A 26,024-nucleotide genomic window follows, 5' to 3' on the forward strand; every position below is an offset into this window, starting at 1 on the left:
AATCAAATCAAATTTGATTTGTCACGTGCTTCGTAAACAACAGGTGTAAACTAACAGTTTAGACCATGGAGAAGCCATTTTGTATCAGACATTCCCCTGTTCAGACCACTGAGAAACCCCTTTGATGTACCGGACATTCCCCTGTTCAGACCACTGAGAAACCCCTTTGATGTACCAGACATTCCCCTGTTTAAACCACTGAGAAACCCCTTTGATGTACCAGACATTCCCCTGTTCAGACCACTGAGAAACCCCTTTGATGTACCAGACATTCCCCTGTTCAGACCACTGAGAAACCCCTTTGATGTACCAGACATTCCCCTGTTTAAACCACTGAGAAACCTCTTTGATGTACCAGACATTCCCCTGTTTAAACCACTGAGAAACCTCTTTGATGTACCAGACATTTCCCCTGTTCAGACCACTGAGAAACCCCTTTGATGTACCAGACATTCCCCTGTTTAAACCACTGAGAAACCCCTTTGATGTACCAGACATTCCCCTGTTTAAACCACTGAGAAACCTCGTTGATGTACCAGACATTCCCCTGTTTAAACCACTGAGAAACCTCTTTGATGTACCAGACATTCCCCTGTTCAGACCACTGAGAAACCTCGTTGATGTACCAGACATTCCCCTGTTTAGACCACTGAGAAACCTCTTTGATGTACCAGACATTCCCCTGTTTAAACCACTGAGAAACCTCTTTGATGTACCAGACATTCCCCTGTTCAGACCACTGAGAAACCTCGTTGATGTACCAGACATTCCCCTGTTCAGACCACTGAGAAACCCCTTTGATGTACCAGACATTCCCCTGTTCAGACCACTGAGAAACCCCTTTGATGTACCAGACATTCCCCTGTTTAAACCACTGAGAAACCCCTTTGATGTACCAGACATTCCCCTGTTCAGACCACTGAGAAACCCCTTTGATGTACCAGACATTCCCCTGTTTAAACCACTGAGAAACCTCTTTGATGTACCAGACATTCCCCTGTTTAAACCATTGAGAAACCCCTTTGATGTACCAGACATTCCCCTGTTCAGACCACTGAGAAACCCCTTTGATGTACCAGACATTCCCCTGTTTAAACCACTGAGAAACCCCTTTGATGTACAAGACATTCCCCTGTTTAAACCACTGAGAAACCCCTTTGATGTGAAGCTAATGGCTTTGTGACAAGAAAACAGAAGAAATAGAGAGCTGGTATCACGAGGGAATTCTTTCTGAATGGTGACATTTTGATTCAATAGAAGGGCAACTTTTCCCATCTAATCCACCCAATGCCCATTTAACTGGGAGAGAGAGAGAGAGAGGGAGAGGGGGAAAGGGGGAGAGAGGGAAAGAGGGAGAGAGAGGGGGGGAGAGAGGGAAAGAGGGAGAGAGAGGGGGGGGAGAGGGAAAGAGGGAGAGGGGGGGAGGGAGAGAGGGAGAGGGAAAGAGGGAGAGGGAGAGAGAGAGGGAAAGAGGGAGAGAGGGAAAGGGAGAGAGAGAGGGGGAGAGAGGGAAAGAGGAAGAGAGAGGGGGGAGGGAGAGAGGGAGAGGGAAAGAGGGAGAGGGAAAGAGGGAGAGAGAGAGGGGGGGAGGGAGAGAGGGAAAGAGGGAGAGGGAGAGAGGGAAAGAGAGAGAGAGGGGGGAGGGAGAGAGGGAAAGAGGGAGAGGGAGAGAGGGAGAGGGGGAAAGAGGGAAAGAGGGAGAGGGGGAGAGAGGGAAAGAGGGAGAGAGAGAGGGGGAGAGAGGGAAAGAGGAAGAGAGGGAGAGAGGGAAAGAGGGAGACAGAGAGGGGGAGCTCTATGCTGACCTTTTTTACAAGGAGCACTTGTGTACCTAAATTGAAAAAATGTAGGCACAAACAAAGAAATCCCTAAGACAGGGAATTTTTACTAGAATTAAATGACAGGAATTGTGAAAATCTGAGTATAAATGTATTTGGCTAAGGTGTATGTAAACTTTCGATTTCAACTGTATTTGACCTCAGCTTCTCTATCAAAACTAAAAATGTCAAATTGAAAACTGAAAAAAATTAACAACAATGACAAATGGTTTGATGAAGAATGCAAAAACATATGAAAGAAATTGAGAAACCTGTCCAACCAAAAACATAGACACCCAGAAAACCTGAGTCTAAGCCTTCACTATGGTGAATCACTAAAACAATACAGAAATATACTACGGGAAAAGAAGGAATAGCACGTCAGAAATCAGCTCAATGTAATTGAAGAATTCATAGACTGGTCGCCAGGACCACAATTACAAATTCCATCTAGACACGGTTGCCCTAGATCACACAAAAAACGATACATACCTCGGCCTAAACATCAGCGCCACAGGTAACTTCCATAAAGCTGTGAATGAGCTGAGAGACAAGGCAAGAAGGGCCTTCTATGCCATCAAAAGGAACATAAAATTTGATATACCAATTATATCCTTTTCAAAAATATCCTCTGTGTACAACATAAAACACCAAATAATGCATGCAGATCAGAATTAGGCCGATACCCGCTAATTATCAAAATCCAGAAAAGAGTCGTTATATTCTATAACCACCTAAAAGGAAGTGATTCCCAAACCTTCCATAACAAAGCCATCACCTACAGAGAGATGAACCTGGAGAAGAGTCCTCTAAGCAAGCTGGTTCTGGGGCTCTGTTCACAAACACAAATAGGATTCCTTAGGTTAGTGACTCAAATCAAATCAAATTTTATTTGTCACGTGCGTCATAAACAACAGGTGTAAACTAACAGTTTAGACCATCGAGAAGCCATTTTGTACCAGACATTCCCCTGTTCAGACCACTGAGAAACCCCTTTGATGTACCAGACATTCCCCTGTTCAGACCACTGAGAAACCCCTTTGATGTACCAGACATTCCCCTGTTTAAACCACTGAGAAACCCCTTTGATGTACCAGACATTCCCCTGTTTAGACCACTGAGAAACCCCTTTGATGTACCAGACATTCCCCTGTTTAAACCACTGAGAAACCCCTTTGATGTACCAGACATTCCCCTGTTTAGACCACTGAGAAACAACATAAAACACCAAATAATGCATGCAGATCAGAATTAGGCCGATACCCGCTAATTATCAAAATCCAGAAAAGAGCCGTTAAATTCTACAACCACCTAAAAGGAAGCGATTCCCAAACCTTCCATAACAAAGCCATTGCCTACAGAGAGCAGAGAGATGTTCACAAACACAAACAGACCCCACAGAGCCCCAGGACAGCAACACGATTAGACCCAACCAAATCATGAGAAAACAAAAAGATAATTACTTGACACATTGGAAAGAATTAACAAAAAACAGAGCAAACTAGAATGCTATTTGTCCCTAAACAGAGAGTACACAGAGGAAGAATACCTGACCACTGTGACTGACCCAAACTTAAGGAAGGCTTTGACTATGTACAGACTCAGTGAGCATAGCCTTGCTATTGAGAAAGGCAGACCTGGCTCTCAAGAGACGACAGGCTATGTGCCCACAAAATGAGGTGGAAACGGAGCTGCACTTCCTAACCTCCTGCCAAATGTATGACCATATTAGAGACCCATATTTCCCTCAGATTACACAGATCCACAAAGAATCCGAAAACAAACCCGATTTTGATAAACTCCCATATCTACTGGGTGAAATACCAGTGTGCCATCACAGCAGCAAGATTTGTGACCTGTTGCCACAAGAACAGGTCAACCAGTGAAGAACAAAAACCATTGTAAATTCAACCCATATTCATGTTTATTTATTTTCCCTTTTGTACTTTAACTAAACTCAGCAAAAAAAGAAACGTCCTCTCACTGTCAACTGCGTTTATTTTCAGCAAACTTAAACATGTGTAAATATTTGTATGAACATAACAGATTCAACAACTGAGACAAAAACTGAACAAGTTCCACAGACATGTGACTAACGGAAATGGAATAATATATACTGTATATTTATTTCACCTTTATTTAACCAGGTAGGCCAGTTGAGAGCAAGTTCTCATTTACAACTGCGACCTTTCCAAGATAAAGCAAAGCAGTGCGACAGAAACTGTAACGGTCATTCTCCTCCTCTTCGTCTGAAGAGGAGGAGTAGGGATTGGACCAAAGCGCAGCGTGGAATGTGGACATAATGATATTTATTAAAGTAAAGACGAAACACGAAAACACTTCAACAAACTACAAAACAAATAAACGATGTAGACAGACCTGGACTTGAGAACTTACAATATACGAAGAACGCACGAACAGGAACAGACTACATACACGAACGACAACGAAACAGTCCCGTGTGGTGCGACATACACAGACACGGAAGACAATCACCCACAAACAAACAGTGAGAACAGCCTACCTTAATATGGTTCTCAATCAGAGGAAACGTCAAACACCTGCCTCTAATTGAGAACCATATCAGGCAACACATTAACCCCAACATAGAAACACAACACATAGAATGCCCACCCCAACTCACGCCCTGACCAACTAAACACATACAAAACAACAGAAAACAGGTCAGGAACGTGACAGAACCCCCCCCTCAAGGTGCGAACTCCGGGCGCACCCCTAAAACTCAAGGGGAGGGTCTGGGTGGGCATCTGTCCGCGGTGGCGGTTCCGGCGCAGGACGAGGACACCACTCCACCATTGTCTTTGTCCATTTCCTTAGCGTCTTCCGAGTGGCGATCCTCGCCCCTGGTCTAGGAACCTTAACACCGGTCCCCCCTAGATAACTCAGGACATAGAGGTAGCTCAGGACAGAGAAGTAGCTCAGGACAGAGAGGTAGCTCAGGACAGAGAGGTAGCTCAGGACAGAGGGGCAACTCTGGACTACTGGCAGCTCCGGGCTGAGGGGCAGCTCCGGGCTGAGGGGCAGCTCCGGGCTGAGGGGCAGCTCCGGGCTGAGGGGCAGCTCATGACTGGAGGGCAGCTCATGACTGGAGGGCAGCTCATGACTGGAGGGCAGCTCATGACTGGAGGCCAGCTCATGACTGAAGGCCAGCTCTGGCGGCTCCTGACTGGCTGACTCTGGCGGATCCTGGCTGGCTGGCTCTGGCGGATCCTGGCTGGCTGGCTTTGGCGGATCCTGGCTGGCTGGCGGCTCTGGCGGATCCTGGCTGGCTGGCGGCTCTGGCGGAACACAGGGTTACACATGGAGTAAACAAACATACAGTCAATAGCACAATAGAAAAAAAATAAAGTCTATATACAGTGTGTGCAAAAGGCGTGAGGAGGTAAGGCAATAAATAAGCCATAGTAGCGAAGTAATTACAATTTAGCAGATTAACACTGGAGTGATAAATGAGCAGATGATGATGTGCAAGTAGTGATACTGGTGTGCAAAAGAGCAGAAAAGTAAATAAAAACAATATGGGGTTGAGGTAGGTAGATTGGGTGGGCTATTTACAGATGGACTATGTACAGCTGCAGCGATCGGTTGTGTCCCTGAACAAAGGGGGCGTCAAATTCAAAAGTAACAGTCAGTATCTGGTGTGGCCACCAGCTGCCTTAAGTACTGCAGTGCATCTCATGGAGTGCACCAGATTTGCCAGTTCTTGCTGTGAGATGTTACCCCACTCTTCCACCAAGGCACCTGCAAGTTCCCAGACATTTCTGGGGGGAATGGCCCAAGCCCTCACCCTCCGATCCAACAGGTCCCAGACGTGCTCAATGGGATTGAGATCCGGGCTCTTCGCTGGCCATGGCAGAACACTGACATTCCTGTCTTGCAGGAAATCACGCAGAGAACGAGCAGTATGGCTGGTGGCATTGTCATGCTGGAGGGTCATGTCAGGATGAGCCTGCAGGAAGGGTACCACATGAGGGAGGAGGATGTCTTTCCTGTAACGCACAGCGTTGAGATTGCCTGCAATGACAACAAGCTCAGTCCGATAATGCTGTGACACACCGCCCCAGACCATGACGGACCCTCCACCTCCAAATCGATCCCGCTCCAGAGTACAGGCCTCGGTGTAACGCTTATTCCTTCGACGATAAGCGCGAATCCGACCATCACCCCTGGTGAGACAAAACCATGACTCCAGCGACAGTGGGTTTGTGCCCAAATGCGATGTTGTTGCTGGTGATGTCTGGTGAGGACCTGCCTTACAACAGGCCTATAAGCCCTCAGTCCAGCCTCTCTCAGCCTATTGAAGACAGTCTTGTACCGATCCTGTGAAGGTGTTGTTACACGTGGTCTGCCACTGCGAGGGCGATCAGCTGTCCGTCCTGTCTCCCTGTAGCGCTGTCTTAGGTGTCTCACAGTACGAACATTGCAATTTATTGCCCTGGCCACATCTGCAGGCCTCATGCCTCCTTGCAGCATGCCTAAGGCACGTTCACGCAGATGAGCAGGGACCCTGGGCATCCTTATTTTGGTGTTTTTCAGAGTCAGTAGAAAGGCCTCTTTAGTGTCCTACGTTTTCATAACTGTGACCTTAATTGCCTACCGTCTGTAAGCTGTTAGTGTCTTAACAACCGTTCCACAGGTGCATGTTCATTAATTGTTTATTGTTCATTGAACAAGCATGGGAAACAGTGTTCAAACCTTTTACAATGAAGATCTGTGAAGTTATTTGGATTTTTACGAATTATCTATGAAAGACAGGGTTCTGAAAAAGAGGCATTTCTTTTTTTGCTGAGCTTATTTGCACATCGTTACAACACTGTCTATAGACATAATATGACATTTGAAATGTCTTTATTCTTTTGGAACTTCTGTGAGTGTAATGTTTACTGTTAATTTTTATTGTCTATTTCACTTTTGTTTATTATCTACTTCACTTGCTTTGGCAATGTTAACACATGTTTCCCTTGCCAATAAAGCCCTTGAATTGAGAGAGAGAGAGTGAGAGAGCGAGAGAGCATTTTCTCTCTGTCTGCATAACCGTTTCTAATGATCTATTTCCCACCGGAAAGGAAATTAAAGGTTCCCCTTTAATTTCAATTCATCCTGCTCTTTCCATCTACACACTCAGGGTAGTTGGCATTTAGATGGATTAATTAAACGGAGGACTTGAAAACATTTGAGAGTTGTAGGTAGCTAGCTGTCTATGGAATAGCTGATTTGGTGACTACATAGGCTAACATTGGGAAATTGGTTATGTTCTGTTTAAGCCCTGTGTTAAATTAAATCCTATCCATGGGGGCAGAATACTCTGAGCTGTTACTGGTGGTGCTGGTTGATTTGACATGGTATGGATGTTCTTGTTGTTAGCTGTTGGGTGCCAGTGATGTGGGAGGTTGTGTGGTTGTCTTGTATTTACAATCTGCTCTAACTGTGCTTGGTCTGTCTGTCTGTCTGTCTGTCTGTCTGTCTGTCTGTCTGTCTGTCTGTCTGTCTGTCTGTCTGTCTGTCTGTCTGTCTCTCTCTCTTTCTCTCTCTTTCGCTCTCTCTCAATTCAATTCAAATGGCTTTATTGGCATGGGAAACATATGTTAACTCTCTAGGGTACGTGGGACGGTAGCGTCCCACCTCTACAACAGCCAGTGAAACTGCAGTGCGCCAAATTCAAAACAACAGAAATCCCATAATTAAAATTCCTCAAACATACATGTATTTTACACCATTTTAAAGATACACTTGTTGTAAATCCAGCCACTGTGTCCGATTTCAAAAAGGCTTTACGACGAAAGCAAACCAAACGATTATGTTAGCTGTGCCTATTCACAGAATAACACAGCCATTTTCCAGCCAAAAAGAGGATTCACAAAAAGCAAAAATATAGATAAAATTATTCACTAACCTTTGATGATCTTCATCAGATGACACTCATAGGACTTCATGTTACACAATACATGTATGTTTTGTTTGGGAAAAGTTCATATTTATATCCAAGAATCTGAGTTTATATTGATGCGTTACGTTCAGAAGTTCCAAAACATCCGGAGATTTTGCGGAGAGCCACATCAATTTACAGAAATACTCATTATAAATGTTGATGAAAATACAAGTGTTATGCATGGAATTTTAGATGCACTTCTCCTTAATGCAACCGCTGTGTCAGATTTCAAAAAAGCTTTACGGAAAAAGCAAACCATGCAATAATCTGAGGTCGGCGCTCAGAGCCCAATCAAGACAAAAATATATCCGCCATATTGTGCAGTCAACAGAAGTCAGAAATAACATTATAAACATTCACTTACCTTTGATGATCTTCATCAGAATGCACTCCCAGGAATCCCAGTTCCACAATAAATGTTTGTTTTGTTCGATAATGTCCATCAATTATGTCCAAATTCCTCCTTGTTGTTCTAGCGTTCAGTACACTTTCCAAACTCACGACGCACGGGCAAGTCCAGCGGAAAGTATGGACGAAAAGTTTAAAAAGTTATATTACAGTCCGTAAAAAACATGCCAAACGAAGTATTGAATCAATCTTTAGGATGTTTTTAACATAATTCTTCAATAATGTTCCATCCGGAGAATTCCTTTGTCTTCAGAAGTGCGATAGAACAGAGCATGCTCTCACATGAACACGCATGGTCAGCGCATGTTCAGGTCATGGTAGACCTTACTCAATCCGCTCTCATACGGCCCTACTTCACAGTAGAAGCATCAGACAAGGTTCTAAAGACTGTTGACTTCTACATTACCAATATCCCACTGTATCTTCAATAGGAGCTGAGTTGAAAATCGACCAACCTCAGATTTCCCACTTCCTGGTTGGATTTTTTCTCAGGTTTTTGCCTGCCATATGAGTTGTGTTATACTCATAGACATCATTCAAACAGTTTTAGAAACTTCAGAGTGTTTTCTATCTAAATCTACTAATAATATGCATATTCTAGCTTTTCTGGCTGAGTAGCAGGCCGTTTACTCTGGGCACGCTTTTCACCCGGACGTGAAAATACTGCCCCCTACCCCAAAGAAGTTAACTATTGCCAAAGCAAGTGAGGTAGATAATATACAAAAGTGAAATAAACTATAAAAATTAACAGTAAACATTAGTTTCACAGAAGTTTCAAAAGAATGAAGATATTAAAAATGTCATATTATATATATATACAGTGTTGTAACGATGTACAAATGGTTAAAGTACAAAAGGTTAAATAAATAAGCATAAATATGGGTTGTATTTACAATGGTGTTTGTTCTTCACTGGTTGACCTTTTCTTGTGGCAACAGGTCACAAATCTTGCTGCTGTGATGGCACACTGTGTCACAATTTGCGCAACTGGTTGAAGGGAAGTCAGGTGCAGGAGAGCAGAGATGTGTGATAACAGGCACACTTTACTCATGCCCAAGGAACACAGTGATAACACCCAAAGTACACAAGCGGTACATTAAACAAAACACACGGGTCAAACACATACCCGGCGCAAACCAGCCTGATGCGAACCACACGTAACAAACAAACAATTCCACACACAGACATGGGGGGGAACAGAGGGTAATATACATTAGGTCAGATGAGGGAATGTGAACCAGGTGTGCGGAAAACCAAGACAAAACAAATGGAAAATGAAAGGTGGAGCGGCGATGGCTAGAAGACCGGTGACGTTGACCGCCAAACGCCGCCCGAACAAGGAGAGGGACCGACTTCGGCGGAAGTCGTGACACACTGTGGTATTTCACCCAGTAGATATGGGAGTTTATCAAAATCGGGTTTGTTTTCGAATTCTTTGTGGATCTGTGTAATCTGAGGGAAATATGTGTCTCTAATATGGTCATACATTGGGCAGGAGGTTAGGAAGTGCAGCTCAGTTTCCACCTCATTTTGTGAGAGCCAGGTTTATCAATGGCAGCCTTTCTCAATAGTAAGGCTATGCCTTTAGCTATCTCTTCAGTCAGACAGACAGACCGTCTTTCTAGCTATCTCTTCAGACAGACAGACAGTCTCTCTAGCTATCTCTTCAGTCAGACAGACAGACAGACAGTCTCTCTAGCTATCTCTTCAGTCAGACAGACAGACAGTCTCTCTAGCTATCTCTTCAGACAGACAGACAGACATACAGTCTCTCTTCAGACAGACAGACATACAGTCTCTCTAGCTATCTCTTCAGACAGACAGACAGTCTCTCTAGCTATCTCTTCAGACAGACAGACATACAGTCTCTCTAGCTATCTCTTCAGTCAGACAGACAGACAGTCTCTCTGGCTATCTCTTCAGACAGACAGACAGACAGTCTCTCTAGCTATCTCTTCCTCGCTCTCTCTATATACCCCTCCCAAATGGGCTTTATTGGCATGGGAAACATATGTTTACATTGCCAAAGCAAGTAAACAAACAAATTCACAGTAAACATTACACACACAAACGTTTCAAAAGAATAACGTTTAAAATGTTATTGTTAGCTATGTACTATGTTGTCTCTCTCTCTCTACCTGTCTGTGGGTTGGTTCCTGCGGCGATCCCAGTCCAGTGATGGAGGTCCCCACAGACAGCCCCTTCACTGAGCAGCAGACACGCCTCTACTTCAGAGACATCGTCTTGGGCATGGAGTACTGTGAGTACTACCATCATACTCCTTCCTCTCCTTTTCCCCTCATACATACAGTGCTGTATATACCGCTATATCATTGAGTTGCAGCAGAGGTACCAGACTGCCTGACTACCAGACTGCCTGACTACCAGACTGCCTGACTACCAGACTGCCTGACTGCCTGACTATCAGACTGCCTGACTATCAGACTGCCTGACTACCAGACTGCCTGACTATCAGACTGCCAGACTGCCTGACTATCAGACTGCCTGACTATCAGACTGCCTGACTATCAGACTGCCTGACTGCCAGACTGCCTGACTATCAGACTGCCTGACTATCAGACTGCCTGACTGCCAGACTGCCTGACTGCCTGACTGCCAGACTGCCTGACTGCCAGACTGCCTGACTACCAGACTGCCAGACTGCCTGACTGCCAGACTGCCTGACTACCAGACTGCCTGACTATCAGACTGCCTGACTATCAGACTGCCAGACTGCCAGACTAGCCCATATCATAATCTCAGTGGAGAAGAGGAGCCACCCTCCATCACTGAACAGGGTAGAACAGTGTGCCTGGTAGACTTGAGTCTCCATTTCCCCGTCTCTCTGTGTTTTCCCCCCCAGCCCTCGTCTAGCTCCCCTCCAGCCACAGTATGTTCACGTCCTAAAGGACTTTCTCTCTTCTGGTGTGTCAGACTGTCAGACACAATCTACATCCTCAGTGCTATTGAGCTCATAGCCAATCAGGAGCTTCAGTATTGAGCTTATAGCCAATCAGGATGTTTAGTGTTGAGGTTATAGCCAATCAGGATGTTCAGTGTTGAGGTTATAGGCAATCAGGATGTTCAGTGTTGAGGTTATAGCCAATCAGGATGTTTAGTGTTGAGGTTATAGCCAATCAGGATGTTCAGTGTTGAGGTTATAGCCAATCAGGATGTTCAGTGTTGAGGTTATAGCCAATCAGGATGTTTAGTGTTGAGGTTATAGCCAATCAGGATGTTTAGTGTTGAGGTTATAGCCAATCAGGATGTTCAGTGTTGAGGTTATAGGCAATCAGGATGTTCAGTGTTGCGCTTATAGCCAATCAGGATGTTCAGTGTTGAGGTTATAGCCAATCAGGATGTTCAGTGTTGAGGTTATAGGCAATCAGGATGTTTAGTGTTGAGCGTATAGCCAATCAGGATGTTCAGTGTTGAGCTTATAGCCAATCAGGAGCTTCAATATTGAGCTTATAGCCAATCAGGATGTTTAGTGTTGCGCTTATAGCCAATCAGGATGTTTAGTGTTGAGGTTATAGCCAATCAGGATGTTTAGTGTTGAGGTTATAGCCAATCAGGATGTTTAGTGTTGAGGTTATAGCCAATCAGGATGTTTAGTGTTGAGGTTATAGCCAATCAGGATGTTTAGTGTTGCGCTTATAGCCAATCAGGATGTTTAGTGTTGAGGTTATAGCCAATCAGGATGTTCAGTGTTGAGGTTATAGCCAATCAGGATGTTCAGTGTTGAGGTTATAGCCAATCAGGAGCTTCAGTATTGAGCTTATAGCCAATCAGGATGTTCAGTGTTGAGCTTATAGCCAATCAGGATGTTCAGTGTTGAGCTTATAGCCAATCAGGATGTTTAGTGTTGAGCGTATAGCCAATCAGGATGTTTAGTGTTGAGTTTATAGCCAATCAGGATGTTTAGTGTTGAGCTTATAGCCAATCAGGATGTTTAGTGTTGAGCTTATAGCCAATCAGGGCTTTTCTAAGGCTGTTATTAGACTGAGGGGGTTCTGACTCACAGGGCTATTAGCATAATCAATAGGTGAACTGTACTGTAGTACTATGGTAGGATGGGTTACAGTATGTTGTGTCCTGTATGCTCTCTACGTATGCAGCGTGTGCTCTGTAGGCTTCTGTATAGCATGGCAGAGCTTGGGCTATGTTGTGTAACATATAGGGAGTGGATAAAGCCTATAGGAAGTATTCACCTCCGTAGTAGCATGGCTACTAGTATCATGTAGGATAAGCAATATGCTTCACATAGTTTACGGCAGGTAGCCTAGCGGTTAGAGCGTTGGGCCAGTAACCGATAGGTCTTTGGATCGAATCCCTGAGCTGACAAGGTAAAAATCTGTTGTTCTGCCCCTGAACAAGGCAGTTAACCCACTGTTCCTAGGGCATCGTTGTAAATAGGAATTTGTTCTTAACTGACTTGCCTAGTTAAATAAATGTTTGTTTCCTTAATGCGCGACTCACCAGCTTAGAGCAATGTTCCTGTTTGGATCTTCTCTGTAATTGTTGTCGTTACACGGTTAGTTGCATCGCAGGATGTTGGGTCACGTAGGAGGAGTTAGTGTATATGTTTGCTCTAATGTACTCTAATGGACTCTAATGGACTCTAATGTACTCTAATGGACTCTAATGGACTCTAATGGACTCTAATGGACTCGAATGGACTCTAATGTACTCTAATGGACTCTAATGTACTCTAATGGACTCTAATGTACTCTAATAAGGTTCTGCACTTCAAAATAACAAAGTCTACCCGCTGTATATTTTGGTAAAAAACTGAGGGATGGGCCTGGAGAAATGTACCCACTCTCAAGTTCTTAGACAGAGCTACGGATGCAAGGACTGACTGTTTGTTTACCGATACATTGTTTACAAACATTGGTGTTAAACAAGCTTATTTTGGGGGGTTTCTAATGAGGTATGACAGTTGAACTCAGCTCATGAGACATTTATAAGTTACATTCTTCAAGAATCAATGTGTATATAATTAATCTAAAAGTCAAAAACTGGATGTAGAAATCACAGATTGGCCCTTTAATGCATGAATCACAGATTGGCCCTTTAATGCTTGACTCACAGTTTGGCCCTTAATGCATGACTCACAGATTGGCCCTTTAATGCTTGACTCACAGTTTGGCCCTTTATGCATGACTCACAGATTGGCCCTTTATTGCATGACTCACAGATTGTCCCTTTAATGCATGACTCACAGATTGGCCCTTTAATGCATGACTCACAGATTGGCCCTTTTATGCAAGACTCACAGATTGGCCCTTTTATGCAAGACTCACAGATTTACAGCAATTACTTTCTCTCTAAAATGTGTTATGACATTGATGTGAATTTGAATGCACTTGAAATAAACTGAATTTGATCGTTTTACATTTTAGTCGTTTAGCAAACGCTCTAATCCACAATCTGTATGTGACCTTGAGCAAGGCACTTAACCCTAATTGCTCCTGTAAATTGTTCTGGATAAGAGCATCTGCTAAATTACTTAAATGTCAAAGTTAGTGTGTCTCTTTGTGTGTGTGAAGAGCTACAGTATAACTTAGTATCAGTCACCCTGTACGTACTCACAATGTTTCTGTACCATAGAAATCAACCCCAAGGTCAAGCCATTCATGTCTTCACTGTTCAATCATTAATCCGGGGAGCGACCCGTGTCACATCACATCTGGTGTTACAACATTCACTGCCAGGCAGCAGCACGGTGCATCACATCTGTGTGTGGGTGATACAGCCGTCACTGCCAGGCAGCAGTAATCAGACCTTTCTTCTGAAACTCATCAGTCTATTCTTGTTCTGAGAAATGAAGGCTATTCCATGCGAGAAATTGCCAAGAAACTGAAGATCTCGTACAACGCTGTGTACCACTCCCTTCACAGAACAGCGCAACCTGGCTCTAACCAGAATAGAAAGAGTGGGAGGCCCCGGTGCACAACTGAGCAAGAGGACGAGTACATTAGAGTGTCTAGTTTGAGAAACAGATGGCTCAAGTCCTCAACTGGCAGCTTCATTAGAAGGCCAGCGTCCCGGAGTCGCCTCTTCATTGTTGACGTTGAGACTGGTGTTTTGCGGGTACTATTTAATGAAGCTGCCGGTTGAGGACTTGTGAGCCATCTGTTTTCTTTGAGCCTGTAATCAAACCCACAAATGCTGATGCTCCAGATACTCAACTAGTCTAAAGAAGGCCAGTTTTATTGCTTCTTTAATCACGACAAGAGTTTTCAGGTGTGCTAACATAATTGCAAAAGGGTTTTCTAATGATCAATTAGCCTTTTAAAATGATAAACTTGGATTAGCTAACACAACGTGCCAGTTGAACAGAGGAGTGATGGTTGCTGATAATGGGCCTCTGTACGACTACAGTATGTTGATATTCCATAAAAAATCTGCCGTTTCCACCTACAATAGTCACTTACAACATTAACAATGTCTACACTGTATTTCTGATCAATTTGATGTTATTTTAAATGGACAAAAAAATTGCTTTTCTTTCAAAAACAAGGATATTTCTAAGTGTCCCCAAACTTTTGAACGGTAGTGTATACATTCATGAGTGTAAATCGCTAGAGATTAAAGCTTCTACTAAATGTATTGTATTGTTATTGAACTTGAGGAAATGCTGGTTTTGCTACTTTTTTTGCTACATTGTGCTCTTATGAACACGACCCGGTTGAGTAGAATGTCTTCCTCTCTGCCTGGTAGAAGAAGAGCTTTTTTTAAAGAACAACTGCGGTGTTTCTGACCACAGAAAAACTCTGTCTCGTGGCCAAATCATAATGGTCATTAGAAAGTCTGGGATCATGGAATCACTTACCATATAAAGTTCTGCTATTTCGCCCTCTCTCTCTCTCGCTTTCTTTCTTTCTTTCTTTCTTTCTTTCTTTCTTTCTTTCTTTCTTTCTTTCTTTCTTTCTTTGTCTCTGTTCTCCTCAGTGCACTACCAGAAGATAGTCCACCGGGACATCAAGCCTTCTAACCTGCTGCTGGGTGACGACAGTCATGTGAAGATTGCTGACTTTGGGGTCAGTAACCAGTTTGAGGGCAACGATGCCCTGCTATCCTCCACAGCTGGGACTCCTGCCTTCATGGCTCCAGAGACCCTGTCAGACATCCGCCAGAGCTTCAGTGGCAAGGTGGGGTTACAGGATGTGTGTATGTGTGAGGGGGGCAGTGTGTGTGTGTGTGTGTGTGTGTGTGTGTGTGTGTGTGTGTGTGTGTGTGTGTGTGTGTGTGTGTGTGTGTGTGTGTGTGTGTGTGTGTGTGTGTGTGTGTGTGTGTGTGTGTGTGTGTGTGTGTGTGTGTGTGTGTGTGTGTTAAAGTTAGATTATATCAACACGTATTTCCCTTGTCATCTTCGGCACTAGCATGTCATCACCACCGACATGCACATGATCTATTATATTAGTCTATACATGTTATATACACTCAGTGGCCAATTTATTAGGTAAACCCATCTAGTACCGGGTCGGTGCCTCCAGAACAAACTGAATTCTTCGGGGCGTGGATTCTACAAGGTGTGGTGCTCAAACGTTGTTCAATTGGTATCAAGGGACCTAACGTGTGCCAGGAAAACATTCCTCACACTATTACATCACAGCCACCCCCAGCCTGTACCGTTGACTCCAGGCAGGATGGGTCCATGGCCTGTACCGTTGACTCCAGGCAGGATGGGTCCATGGCCTGTACCGTTGACTCCAGGCAGGATGGGTCCATGGCCTGTACCGTTGACTCCAGGCAGGATGGGTCCATGGCCTGTACCGTTGACTCCAGGCAGGATGGAGCCATGGCCTGTACCGTTGACTCCAGGCAGGATGGGTCCATGGCCTGTACCGTTGACTCCAGGCAGGATGGGTCCATGGCCTGTACCGTTGACTCCAGGCAGGATGGAGCCATGGCCTGTACCGTTGACTCCAGGCAGGATGGGGCCATGGCCTGTACCGTTGACTCCAGGCAGGATGGGGCCATGGACGCCAAATCCTGACTCAGCATGACAGAACAGGACCCCGGGATTCGTCGGACCAGACAACAATGGTTTTTCCCCTCAATTGTCCAGTGTTGGTGATGGCGTGCCCACTGGAGCCGCTTCTTCTTGTTTTTAGCTGGTAGGAGTGGAACCAGGTGTGGTCGCTTGCTGCAGTTAGTCCATCCTTGACAAGGACCTTCAGATTCTGCACTCCGCTGTTTTTACTGCAGTGTTATTTGTCTGTTTGTGACCCGCCTGTTAGCTTGCACGACGATTCTTGCCATTCTCCTTCCACCTCTCTCATCAACGAGCTGTTTTCGCCCACAGGACTGCCGCTGCCTGGATGTGTGTTTGTCGCGCCATTCTCGGTCAACCCTAGACACTGTCGTGTGTGAAAAGACAAGGAGGCCGTCCGTTTTCTGAGATACTAGAATCCGGCACGCCTGGCACCGACGAGCATAACACGCTCAATGTTGCTTAGGTCACTAGTTTTGCCCATACTAACATTCAATCGAATATTAACCACGGCCATGTGATTTAATGTCTGTAGGAGCAAACCATTTTCATGAATGTGGTGGTGTACCTAATAAACTACTTAATAAAGGGTTCTGTTGTTCTGTAGCCAGCCCAGGTCTCTATAGAGCTGTGTATAGTAAAGGGTTCTGTTGGTCTGTAGCCAGCCCAGGTCTCTATAGAGCTGTGTATAGTAAAGGGTTCTGTTGGTCTGTAACCAGCCCAGGTCTCTATAGAGCTGTGTATAGTAAAGGGTTCTGTTGGTCTGTAACCAGCCCAGGTCTCTATAGAGCTGTGTATAGTAAAGGGTTCTGTTGGTCTGTAGCCAGCCCAGGTCTCTATAGAGCTGTGTATAGTAAAGGGTTCTGTTGGTCTGTAACCAGCCCAGGTCTCTATAGAGCTGTGTATAGTAAAGGGTTCTGACTGTTGGTCTGTAACCAGCCCAGGTCTCTATAGAGCTGTGTATAGTAAAGGGTTCTGTTGGTCTGTAGCCAGCCCAGGTCTCTATAGAGCTGTGTATAGTAAAGGGTTCTGTTGGTCTGTAGCCAGCCCAGGTCTCTATAGAGCTGTGGGTAGTAAAGGGTTCTGTTGGTCTGTAACCAGCCCAGGTCTCTATAGAGCTGTGTATAGTAAAGGGTTCTGTTGGTCTGTAACCAGCCCAGGTCTCTATAGAGCTGTGTATAGTAAAGGGTTCTGTTGGTCTGTAACCAGCCCAGGTCTCTATAGAGCTGTGTATAGTAAAGGGTTCTGTTGGTCTGTAACCAGCCCAGGTCTCTATAGAGCTGTGTATAGTAAAGGGTTCTGTTGGTCTGTAACCAGCCCAGGTCTCTATAGAGCTGTGTATAGTAAAGGGTTCTGACTGTTGGTCTGTAACCAGCCCAGGTCTCTATAGAGCTGTGTATAGTAAAGGGTTCTGTTGGTCTGTAACCAGCCCAGGTCTCTATAGAGCTGTGGGTAGTAAAGGGTTCTGACTGTTGGTCTGTAACCAGCCCAGGTCTCTATAGAGCTGTGTATAGTAAAGGGTTCTGTTGGTCTGTAACCAGCCCAGGTCTCTATAGAGCTGTGTATAGTAAAGGGTTCTGTTGGTCTGTAACCAGCCCAGGTCTCTATAGAGCTGTGTATAGTAAAGGGTTCTGTTGGTCTGTAACCAGCCCAGGTCTCTATAGAGCTGTGGGTAGTAAAGGGTTCTGTTGGTCTGTAGCCAGCCCAGGTCTCTATAGATCTGTGGGTAGTAAAGGGTTCTGTTGGTCTGTAGCCAGCCCAGGTCTCTATAGAGCTGTGGGTAGTAAAGGGTTCTGTTGGTCTGTAACCAGCCCAGGTCTCTATAGAGCTGTGTGTAGTAAAGGGTTCTGTTGGTCTGTAACCAGCCCAGGTCTCTATAGAGCTGTGTATAGTAAAGGGTTCTGTTGGTCTGTAACCAGCCCAGGTCTCTATAGAGCTGTGTATAGTAAAGGGTTCTGTTGGTCTGTAGCCAGCCCAGGTCTCTATAGAGCTGTGTATAGTAAAGGGTTCTGTTGGTCTGTAGCCAGCCCAGGTCTCTATAGAGCTGTGTATAGTAAAGGGTTCTGTTGGTCTGTAACCAGCCCAGGTCTCTATAGAGCTGTGTATAGTAAAGGGTTCTGTTGGTCTGTAACCAGCCCAGGTCTCTATAGAGCTGTGTATAGTAAAGGGTTCTGTTGGTCTGTAACCAGCCCAGGTCTCTATAGAGCTGTGTATAGTAAAGGGTTCTGTTGGTCTGTAACCAGCCCAGGTCTCTATAGAGCTGTGTATAGTAAAGGGTTCTGTTGGTCTGTAACCAGCCCAGGTCTCTATAGAGCTGTGTATAGTAAAGGGTTCTGTTGGTCTGTAGCCAGCCCAGGTCTCTATAGAGCTGTGTATAGTAAAGGGTTCTGTTGGTCTGTAACCAGCCCAGGTCTCTATAGAGCTGTGTATAGTAAAGGGTTCTGTTGGTCTGTAGCCAGCCCAGGTCTCTATAGAGCTGTGTATAGTAAAGGGTTCTGTTGGTCTGTAGCCAGCCCAGGTCTCTATAGAGCTGTGTATAGTAAAGGGTTCTGTTGGTCTGTAGCCAGCCCAGGTCTCTATAGAGCTGTGTATAGTAAAGGGTTCTGTTGGTCTGTAGCCAGCCCAGGTCTCTATAGAGCTGTGTATAGTAAAGGGTACTGACTGTTGGTCTGTAACCAGCCCAGGTCTCTATAGAGCTGTGTATAGTAAAGGGTTCTGTTGGTCTGTAACCAGCCCAGGTCTCTATAGAGCTGTGTATAGTAAAGGGTTCTGTTGGTCTGTAACCAGCCCAGGTCTCTATAGAGCTGTGTATAGTAAAGGGTTCTGTTGGTCTGTAACCAGCCCAGGTCTCTATAGAGCTGTGTATAGTAAAGGGTTCTGTTGGTCTGTAACCAGCCCAGGTCTCTATAGAGCTGTGTATAGTAAAGGGTTCTGTTGGTCTGTAACCAGCCCAGGTCTCTATAGAGCTGTGTATAGTAAAGGGTTCTGTTGGTCTGTAACCAGCCTAGGTCTCTATAGAGCTGTGTATAGTAAAGGGTTCTGTTGGTCTGTAACCAGCCCAGGTCTCTATAGAGCTGTGTATAGTAAAGGGTTCTGTTGGTCTGTAACCAGCCCAGGTCTCTATAGAGCTGTGTATAGTAAAGGGTTCTGTTGGTCTGTAGCCAGCCCAGGTCTCTATAGAGCTGTGTATAGTAAAGGGTTCTCTTGGTCTGTAACCAGCCCAGGTCTCTATAGAGCTGTGTATAGTAAAGGGTTCTGTTGGTCTGTAGCCAGCCCAGGTCTCTATAGAGCTGTGTATAGTAAAGGGTTCTGTTGGTCTGTAACCAGCCCAGGTCTCTATAGAGCTGTGTATAGTAAAGGGTTCTGTTGGTCTGTAGCCAGCCCAGGTCTCTATAGAGCTGTGTATAGTAAAGGGTTCTGTTGGTCTGTAACCAGCCCAGGTCTCTATAGAGCTGTGTATAGTAAAGGGTTCTGTTGGTCTGTAACCAGCCCAGGTCTCTATAGAGCTGTGTATAGTAAAGGGTTCTGTTGGTCTGTAACCAGCCCAGGTCTCTATAGAGCTGTGTATAGTAAAGGGTTCTGTTGGTCTGTAACCAGCCCAGGTCTCTATAGAGCTGTGTATAGTAAAGGGTTCTGTTGGTCTGTAACCAGCCCAGGTCTCTATAGAGCTGTGTATAGTAAAGGGTTCTGTTGGTCTGTAGCCAGCCCAGGTCTCTATAGAGCTGTGTATAGTAAAGGGTTCTGTTGGTCTGTAACCAGCCCAGGTCTCTATAGAGCTGTGTATAGTAAAGGGTTCTGTTGGTCTGTAACCAGCCCAGGTCTCTATAGAGCTGTGTATAGTAAAGGGTTCTGACTGTTGATCTGTAACCAGCCCAGGTCTCTATAGAGCTGTGTATAGTAAAGGGTTCTGTTGTTCTGTAGCCAGCCCAGGTCTCTATAGAGCTGTGTATAGTAAAGGGTTCTGTTGGTCTGTAACCAGCCCAGGTCTCTATAGAGCTGTGTATAGTAAAGGGTTCTGTTGGTCTGTAGCCAGCCCAGGTCTCTATAGAGCTGTGTATAGTAAAGGGTTCTGTTGGTCTGTAGCCAGCCCAGGTCTCTATAGAGCTGTGTATAGTAAAGGGTTCTGTTGGTCTGTAGCCAGCCCAGGTCTCTATAGAGCTGTGTATAGTAAAGGGTTCTGTTGGTCTGTAACCAGCCCAGGTCTCTATAGAGCTGTGTATAGTAAAGGGTTCTGTTGGTCTGTAACCAGCCCAGGTCTCTATAGAGCTGTGTATAGTAAAGGGTTCTGTTGGTCTGTAACCAGCCCAGGTCTCTATAGAGCTGTGTATAGTAAAGGGTTCTGTTGGTCTGTAACCAGCCCAGGTCTCTATAGAGCTGTGTATAGTAAAGGGTTCTGTTGGTCTGTAGCCAGCCCAGGTCTCTATAGAGCTGTGTATAGTAAAGGGTTCTGTTGGTCTGTAACCAGCCCAGGTCTCTATAGAGCTGTGTATAGTAAAGGGTTCTGTTGGTCTGTAGCCAGCCCAGGTCTCTATAGAGCTGTGTATAGTAAAGGGTTCTGTTGGTCTGTAGCCAGCCCAGGTCTCTATAGAGCTGTGTATAGTAAAGGGTTCTGTTGTTCTGTAACCAGCCCAGGTCTCTATAGAGCTGTGTATAGTAAAGGGTTCTGTTGGTCTGTAACCAGCCCAGGTCTCTATAGAGCTGTGTATAGTAAAGGGTTCTGTTGGTCTGTAGCCAGCCCAGGTCTCTATAGAGCTGTGTATAGTAAAGGGTTCTGTTGGTCTGTAACCAGCCCAGGTCTCTATAGAGCTGTGTATAGTAAAGGGTTCTGTTGGTCTGTAGCCAGCCCAGGTCTCTATAGAGCTGTGTATAGTAAAGGGTTCTGTTGGTCTGTAGCCAGCCCAGGTCTCTATAGAGCTGTGTATAGTAAAGGGTTCTGTTGGTCTGTAACCAGCCCAGGTCTCTATAGAGCTGTGTATAGTAAAGGGTTCTGTTGGTCTGTAACCAGCCCAGGTCTCTATAGAGCTGTGTATAGTAAAGGGTTCTGTTGGTCTGTAACCAGCCCAGGTCTCTATAGAGCTGTGTATAGTAAAGGGTTCTGTTGGTCTGTAACCAGCCCAGGTCTCTATAGAGCTGTGTATAGTAAAGGGTTCTGTTGGTCTGTAACCAGCCCAGGTCTCTATAGAGCTGTGTATAGTAAAGGGTTCTGTTGGTCTGTAACCAGCCCAGGTCTCTATAGAGCTGTGTATAGTAAAGGGTTCTGTTGGTCTGTAACCAGCCCAGGTCTCTATAGAGCTGTGTATAGTAAAGGGTTCTGTTGGTCTGTAGCCAGCCCAGGTCTCTATAGAGCTGTGTATAGTAAAGGGTTCTGTTGGTCTGTAGCCAGCCCAGGTCTCTATAGAGCTGTGTATAGTAAAGGGTTCTGTTGGTCTGTAGCCAGCCCAGGTCTCTATAGAGCTGTGTATAGTAAAGGGTTCTGTTGGTCTGTAACCAGCCCAGGTCTCTATAGAGCTGTGTATAGTAAAGGGTTCTGTTGGTCTGTAACCAGCCCAGGTCTCTATAGAGCTGTGTATAGTAAAGGGTTCTGTTGGTCTGTAACCAGCCCAGGTCTCTATAGAGCTGTGTATAGTAAAGGGTTCTGTTGGTCTGTAGCCAGCCCAGGTCTCTATAGAGCTGTGTATAGTAAAGGGTTCTGTTGGTCTGTAACCAGCCCAGGTCTCTATAGAGCTGTGTATAGTAAAGGGTTCTGTTGGTCTGTAGCCAGCCCAGGTCTCTATAGAGCTGTGTATAGTAAAGGGTTCTGTTGGTCTGTAACCAGCCCAGGTCTCTATAGAGCTGTGGGTAGTAAAGGGTTCTGTTGGTCTGTAACCAGCCCAGGTCTCTATAGAGCTGTGTATAGTAAAGGGTTCTGTTGGTCTGTAGCCAGCCTAGGTCTCTATAGAGCTGTGTATAGTAAAGGGTTCTGTTGGTCTGTAACCAGCCCAGGTCTCTATAGAGCTGTGTATAGTAAAGGGTTCTGTTGGTCTGTAACCAGCCCAGGTCTCTATAGAGCTGTGTATAGTAAAGGGTTCTGTTGGTCTGTAGCCAGCCCAGGTCTCTATAGAGCTGTGTATAGTAAAGGGTTCTGTTGGTCTGTAGCCAGCCCAGGTCTCTATAGAGCTGTGTATAGTAAAGGGTTCTGTTGGTCTGTAACCAGCCCAGGTCTCTATAGAGCTGTGTATAGTAAAGGGTTCTGTTGGTCTGTAACCAGCCCAGGTCTCTATAGAGCTGTGTATAGTAAAGGGTTCTGTTGGTCTGTAACCAGCCCAGGTCTCTATAGAGCTGTGTATAGTAAAGGGTTCTGTTGGTCTGTAACCAGCCCAGGTCTCTATAGAGCTGTGTATAGTAAAGGGTTCTGTTGGTCTGTAACCAGCCCAGGTCTCTATAGAGCTGTGTATAGTAAAGGGTTCTGTTGGTCTGTAACCAGCCCAGGTCTCTATAGAGCTGTGTATAGTAAAGGGTTCTGTTGGTCTGTAGCCAGCCCAGGTCTCTATAGAGCTGTGTATAGTAAAGGGTTCTGTTGGTCTGTAGCCAGCCCAGGTCTCTATAGAGCTGTGTATAGTAAAGGGTTCTGACTGTTGGTCTGTAACCAGCCCAGGTCTCTATAGAGCTGTGTATAGTGGAACTAGCGAAGGAACGAGAGGCAGAACAGGAGGAAGGAGGCAGAGCAGAGTCTCTCTCGCCTCCCTCTCGCTCTCTCTCTCTCTCTCTCCCCCCTCTCCTTGTCTCTCTCTCCCCTCTCCCTCTCTCCTCTCCCTCTCTCTATCCTCTCCCTCTCTCTATCCTCTCCCTCTCTCTCTCCCTCTCTCTCTCCTCTCCCTCTCTATTTTTGTCTCTCTCTCTCTTCGTTTCCCTCCCTGCATGTTGATTTAGCAACAAGCGTCAGGCAGCAAGACAAGGAGAGAAGAGGGGGAGGGGAGGGGAGGGGAGAGGATGGGAGGAGAGAAGGGGAGGGGAGGGGAGGGGAGGGGAGGGGAGGGGAGGAGCCCACCACTAGGCAGAACAACACAGCAGCTGCAGCAGCTCTCTCTCTCTGGCTGCATCTATTTAATCTGCCCACACACTTTTTAAAATAACTCATTCATTTTCAGGACTATTTTCTGGGTAATCCCCCAATGGCAGTTTTATTTGATGGGTTTGGTCAGGAACAGGCAGAACAGTATGATGCTGACTACTGTAGACCAGGGGATCCCAAACTCCCCCCCCCCCCCCCCCCCATGGGGGCAGGTTTACTTTTTTGACCTATCACTACACAGCTGATTGAAATACGCTGCTGTAGGCTGCTATCCTTCCCTTTTGGCTGTCTGACTTCAAAGAACACGTGCTGTACAAAGTGTCGCTCCTGTTCTGATGAGCCCAGTAGTCCTTGAGTGATTAGTAACTCCCCGAGCCTCGTTGAAGAGCGAACGCTGTACGCTGCTCATGGACATTTACATATTCTATATACAGCAGCAGAACACTTCTACAGTCTAAATGATTTGATTTTGAGACACTTCCATGTCACTGGAAGATTGTTTAAAAGCAGGTTGGGTTGATGATGGACTATGAATGCTGTGTGTGTTGGGTGCTTGTCTATCTGTCTGTATGTACCTGTCTATACTGTATGTCCGTCCGTCTGCTACTGTTTATAGTGATACAGCTCCTCCAACCCTTCTACTGCTACTGTTTATAGTGGTACAGCTTCTCCAACCCTTCTACTGCTACTGTTTATAGTGATACAGCTCCTCCAACCCTTCTACTGCTACTGTTTATAGTGGTACAGCTTCTCCAACCCTTCTACTGCTACTGTTTATAGTGATACAGCTTCTCCAACCCTTCTACTGCTACTGTTTATAGTGATACAGCTTCTCCAACCCTTCTACTGCTACTGTTTATAGTGATACAGCTTCTCCAACCCTTCTACTGCTACTGTTTATAGTGATATAGCTTCTCCAACCCTTCTACTCCTACTGTTTATAGTGATACAGCTTCTCCAACCCTTCTACTGCTACTGTTTATAGTGATACAGCTCCTCCAACCCTTCTACTGCTACTGTTTATAGTGATACAGCTTCTCCAACCCTTCTACTGCTACTGTTTATAGTGATACAGCTCCTCCAACCCTTCTACTGCTACTGTTTATAGTACTACAGCTTCTCCAACCCTTCTACTGCTACTGTTTATAGTTATACAGCTTCTCCAACCCTTCTACTGCTACTGTTTATAGTGATACAGCTTCTCCAACCCTTCTACTGCTACTGTTTATAGTTATACAGCTTCTCCAACCCTTCTACTGCTACTGTTTATAGTGGTACATCTTCTCCAACCCTTCTACTGCTACTGTTTATAGTGATACAGCTTCTCCAACCCTTCTACTGCTACTGTTTATAGTGATACAGCTTCTCCAACCCTTCTACTGCTACTGTTTATAGTGATACAGCTCCTCCAACCCTTCTACTGCTACTGTTTATAGTGATACAGCTTCTCCAACCCTTCTACTGCTACTGTTTATAGTGATACAGCTTCTCCAACCCTTCTACTGCTACTGTTTATAGTGATACAGCTTCTCCAACCCTTCTACTGCTACTGTTTATAGTGATACAGCTCCTCCAACCCTTCTACTGCTACTGTTTATAGTACTACAGCTCCTCCAACCCTTCTACTGCTACTGTTTATAGTGATACAGCTTCTCCAACCCTTCTACTGCTACTGTTTATAGTGATACAGCTCCTCCAACCCTTCTACTGCTACTGTTTATAGTGATACAGCTTCTCCAACCCTTCTACTGCTACTGTTTATAGTTATACAGCTTCTCCAACCCTTCTACTGCTACTGTTTATAGTGGTACAGCTTCTCCAACCCTTCTACTGCTACTGTTTATAGTGATACAGCTTCTCCAACCCTTCTACTGCTACTGTTTATAGTGATACAGCTTCTCCAACCCTTCTACTGCTACTGTTTATAGTGATACAGCTTCTCCAACCCTTCTACTGCCACTGTTTTTCAGGCTTTGGACGTATGGGCCATGGGAGTAACTCTCTACTGCTTTGTGTTTGGGAAGGTAAGCCAACAGTCCATTTTCTCCTCTTGTTACTTCCTACCAGCCTGCCCACAACTTGTTTGTTTTAGTGACATTCTCTGGAAGAAGAGGTGAAATAAGTGTTTCTCCTGTCTACCTCTATAGGGTTTTTCACAGAACTGAACCCAACTGGGCTCTGCTGGCCTTGTTATGCATCCGCCATAGGTGATAAAATGCCGGACAATATGAAAAGAAACTATCTGAACCGACACCGTTTGGTTTGGGTCAGCACGATAGTGAGAAAAGGGTAGATTTGTCTGTTCAAAAGACCAGCACCTGGACCATGTTCTATTGTTGTAGAGACAGAGACTGTAACATGGACCGTGTTCTATTGTAGAGACAGAGACTGTAACATGGACCGTGTTCTATTGTAGAGGCAGAGACTGTAACATGGACCATGTTCTATTGTAGAGGCAGAGACTGTAACATGGACCGTGTTCTATTGTAGAGACAGAGACTGTAACATGGACCGTGTTCTATTGTAGAGACAGAGACTGTAACATGGACCGTGTTCTATTGTAGAGGCAGAGACTGTAACATGGACCGTGTTCTATTGTAGAGGCAGAGACTGTAACATGGACCGTGTTCTATTGTAGAGACAGAGACTGTAACATGGACCATGTTCTATTGTAGAGGCAGAGACTGTAACATGGACCGTGTTCTATTGTAGAGGCAGAGACTGTAACATGGACCGTGTTCTATTGTTGTAGAGACAGAGACTGTAACATGGACCGTGTTCTATTGTTGTAGAGGT

The 26,024-nt window shown here is 45.2% G+C and overlaps 1 protein-coding gene across 1 annotated transcript in view; it reads left to right on the top strand.

Annotated features, from left to right (window-relative positions):
* Positions 1-25,393, top strand: part of LOC120056745 (calcium/calmodulin-dependent protein kinase kinase 1-like) — a 70,893-nt gene extending 45,500 nt beyond the window's left edge. The window contains exons 8-11 of the mRNA XM_039004952.1: positions 10,347-10,435; positions 15,133-15,332; positions 25,199-25,252; positions 25,376-25,393. Coding sequence (XP_038860880.1) covers positions 10,347-10,435; positions 15,133-15,332; positions 25,199-25,252; positions 25,376-25,393 — 361 coding nt within the window. The remainder of the gene's footprint in view (positions 1-10,346; positions 10,436-15,132; positions 15,333-25,198; positions 25,253-25,375) is intronic.
* The last annotated feature ends 631 nt before the right edge of the window (positions 25,394-26,024 follow it).

The sequence above is a fragment of the Salvelinus namaycush genome, chromosome 12 (assembly GCF_016432855.1).
Source record: "Salvelinus namaycush isolate Seneca chromosome 12, SaNama_1.0, whole genome shotgun sequence".
Taxonomy (NCBI): domain Eukaryota; kingdom Metazoa; phylum Chordata; class Actinopteri; order Salmoniformes; family Salmonidae; genus Salvelinus; species Salvelinus namaycush.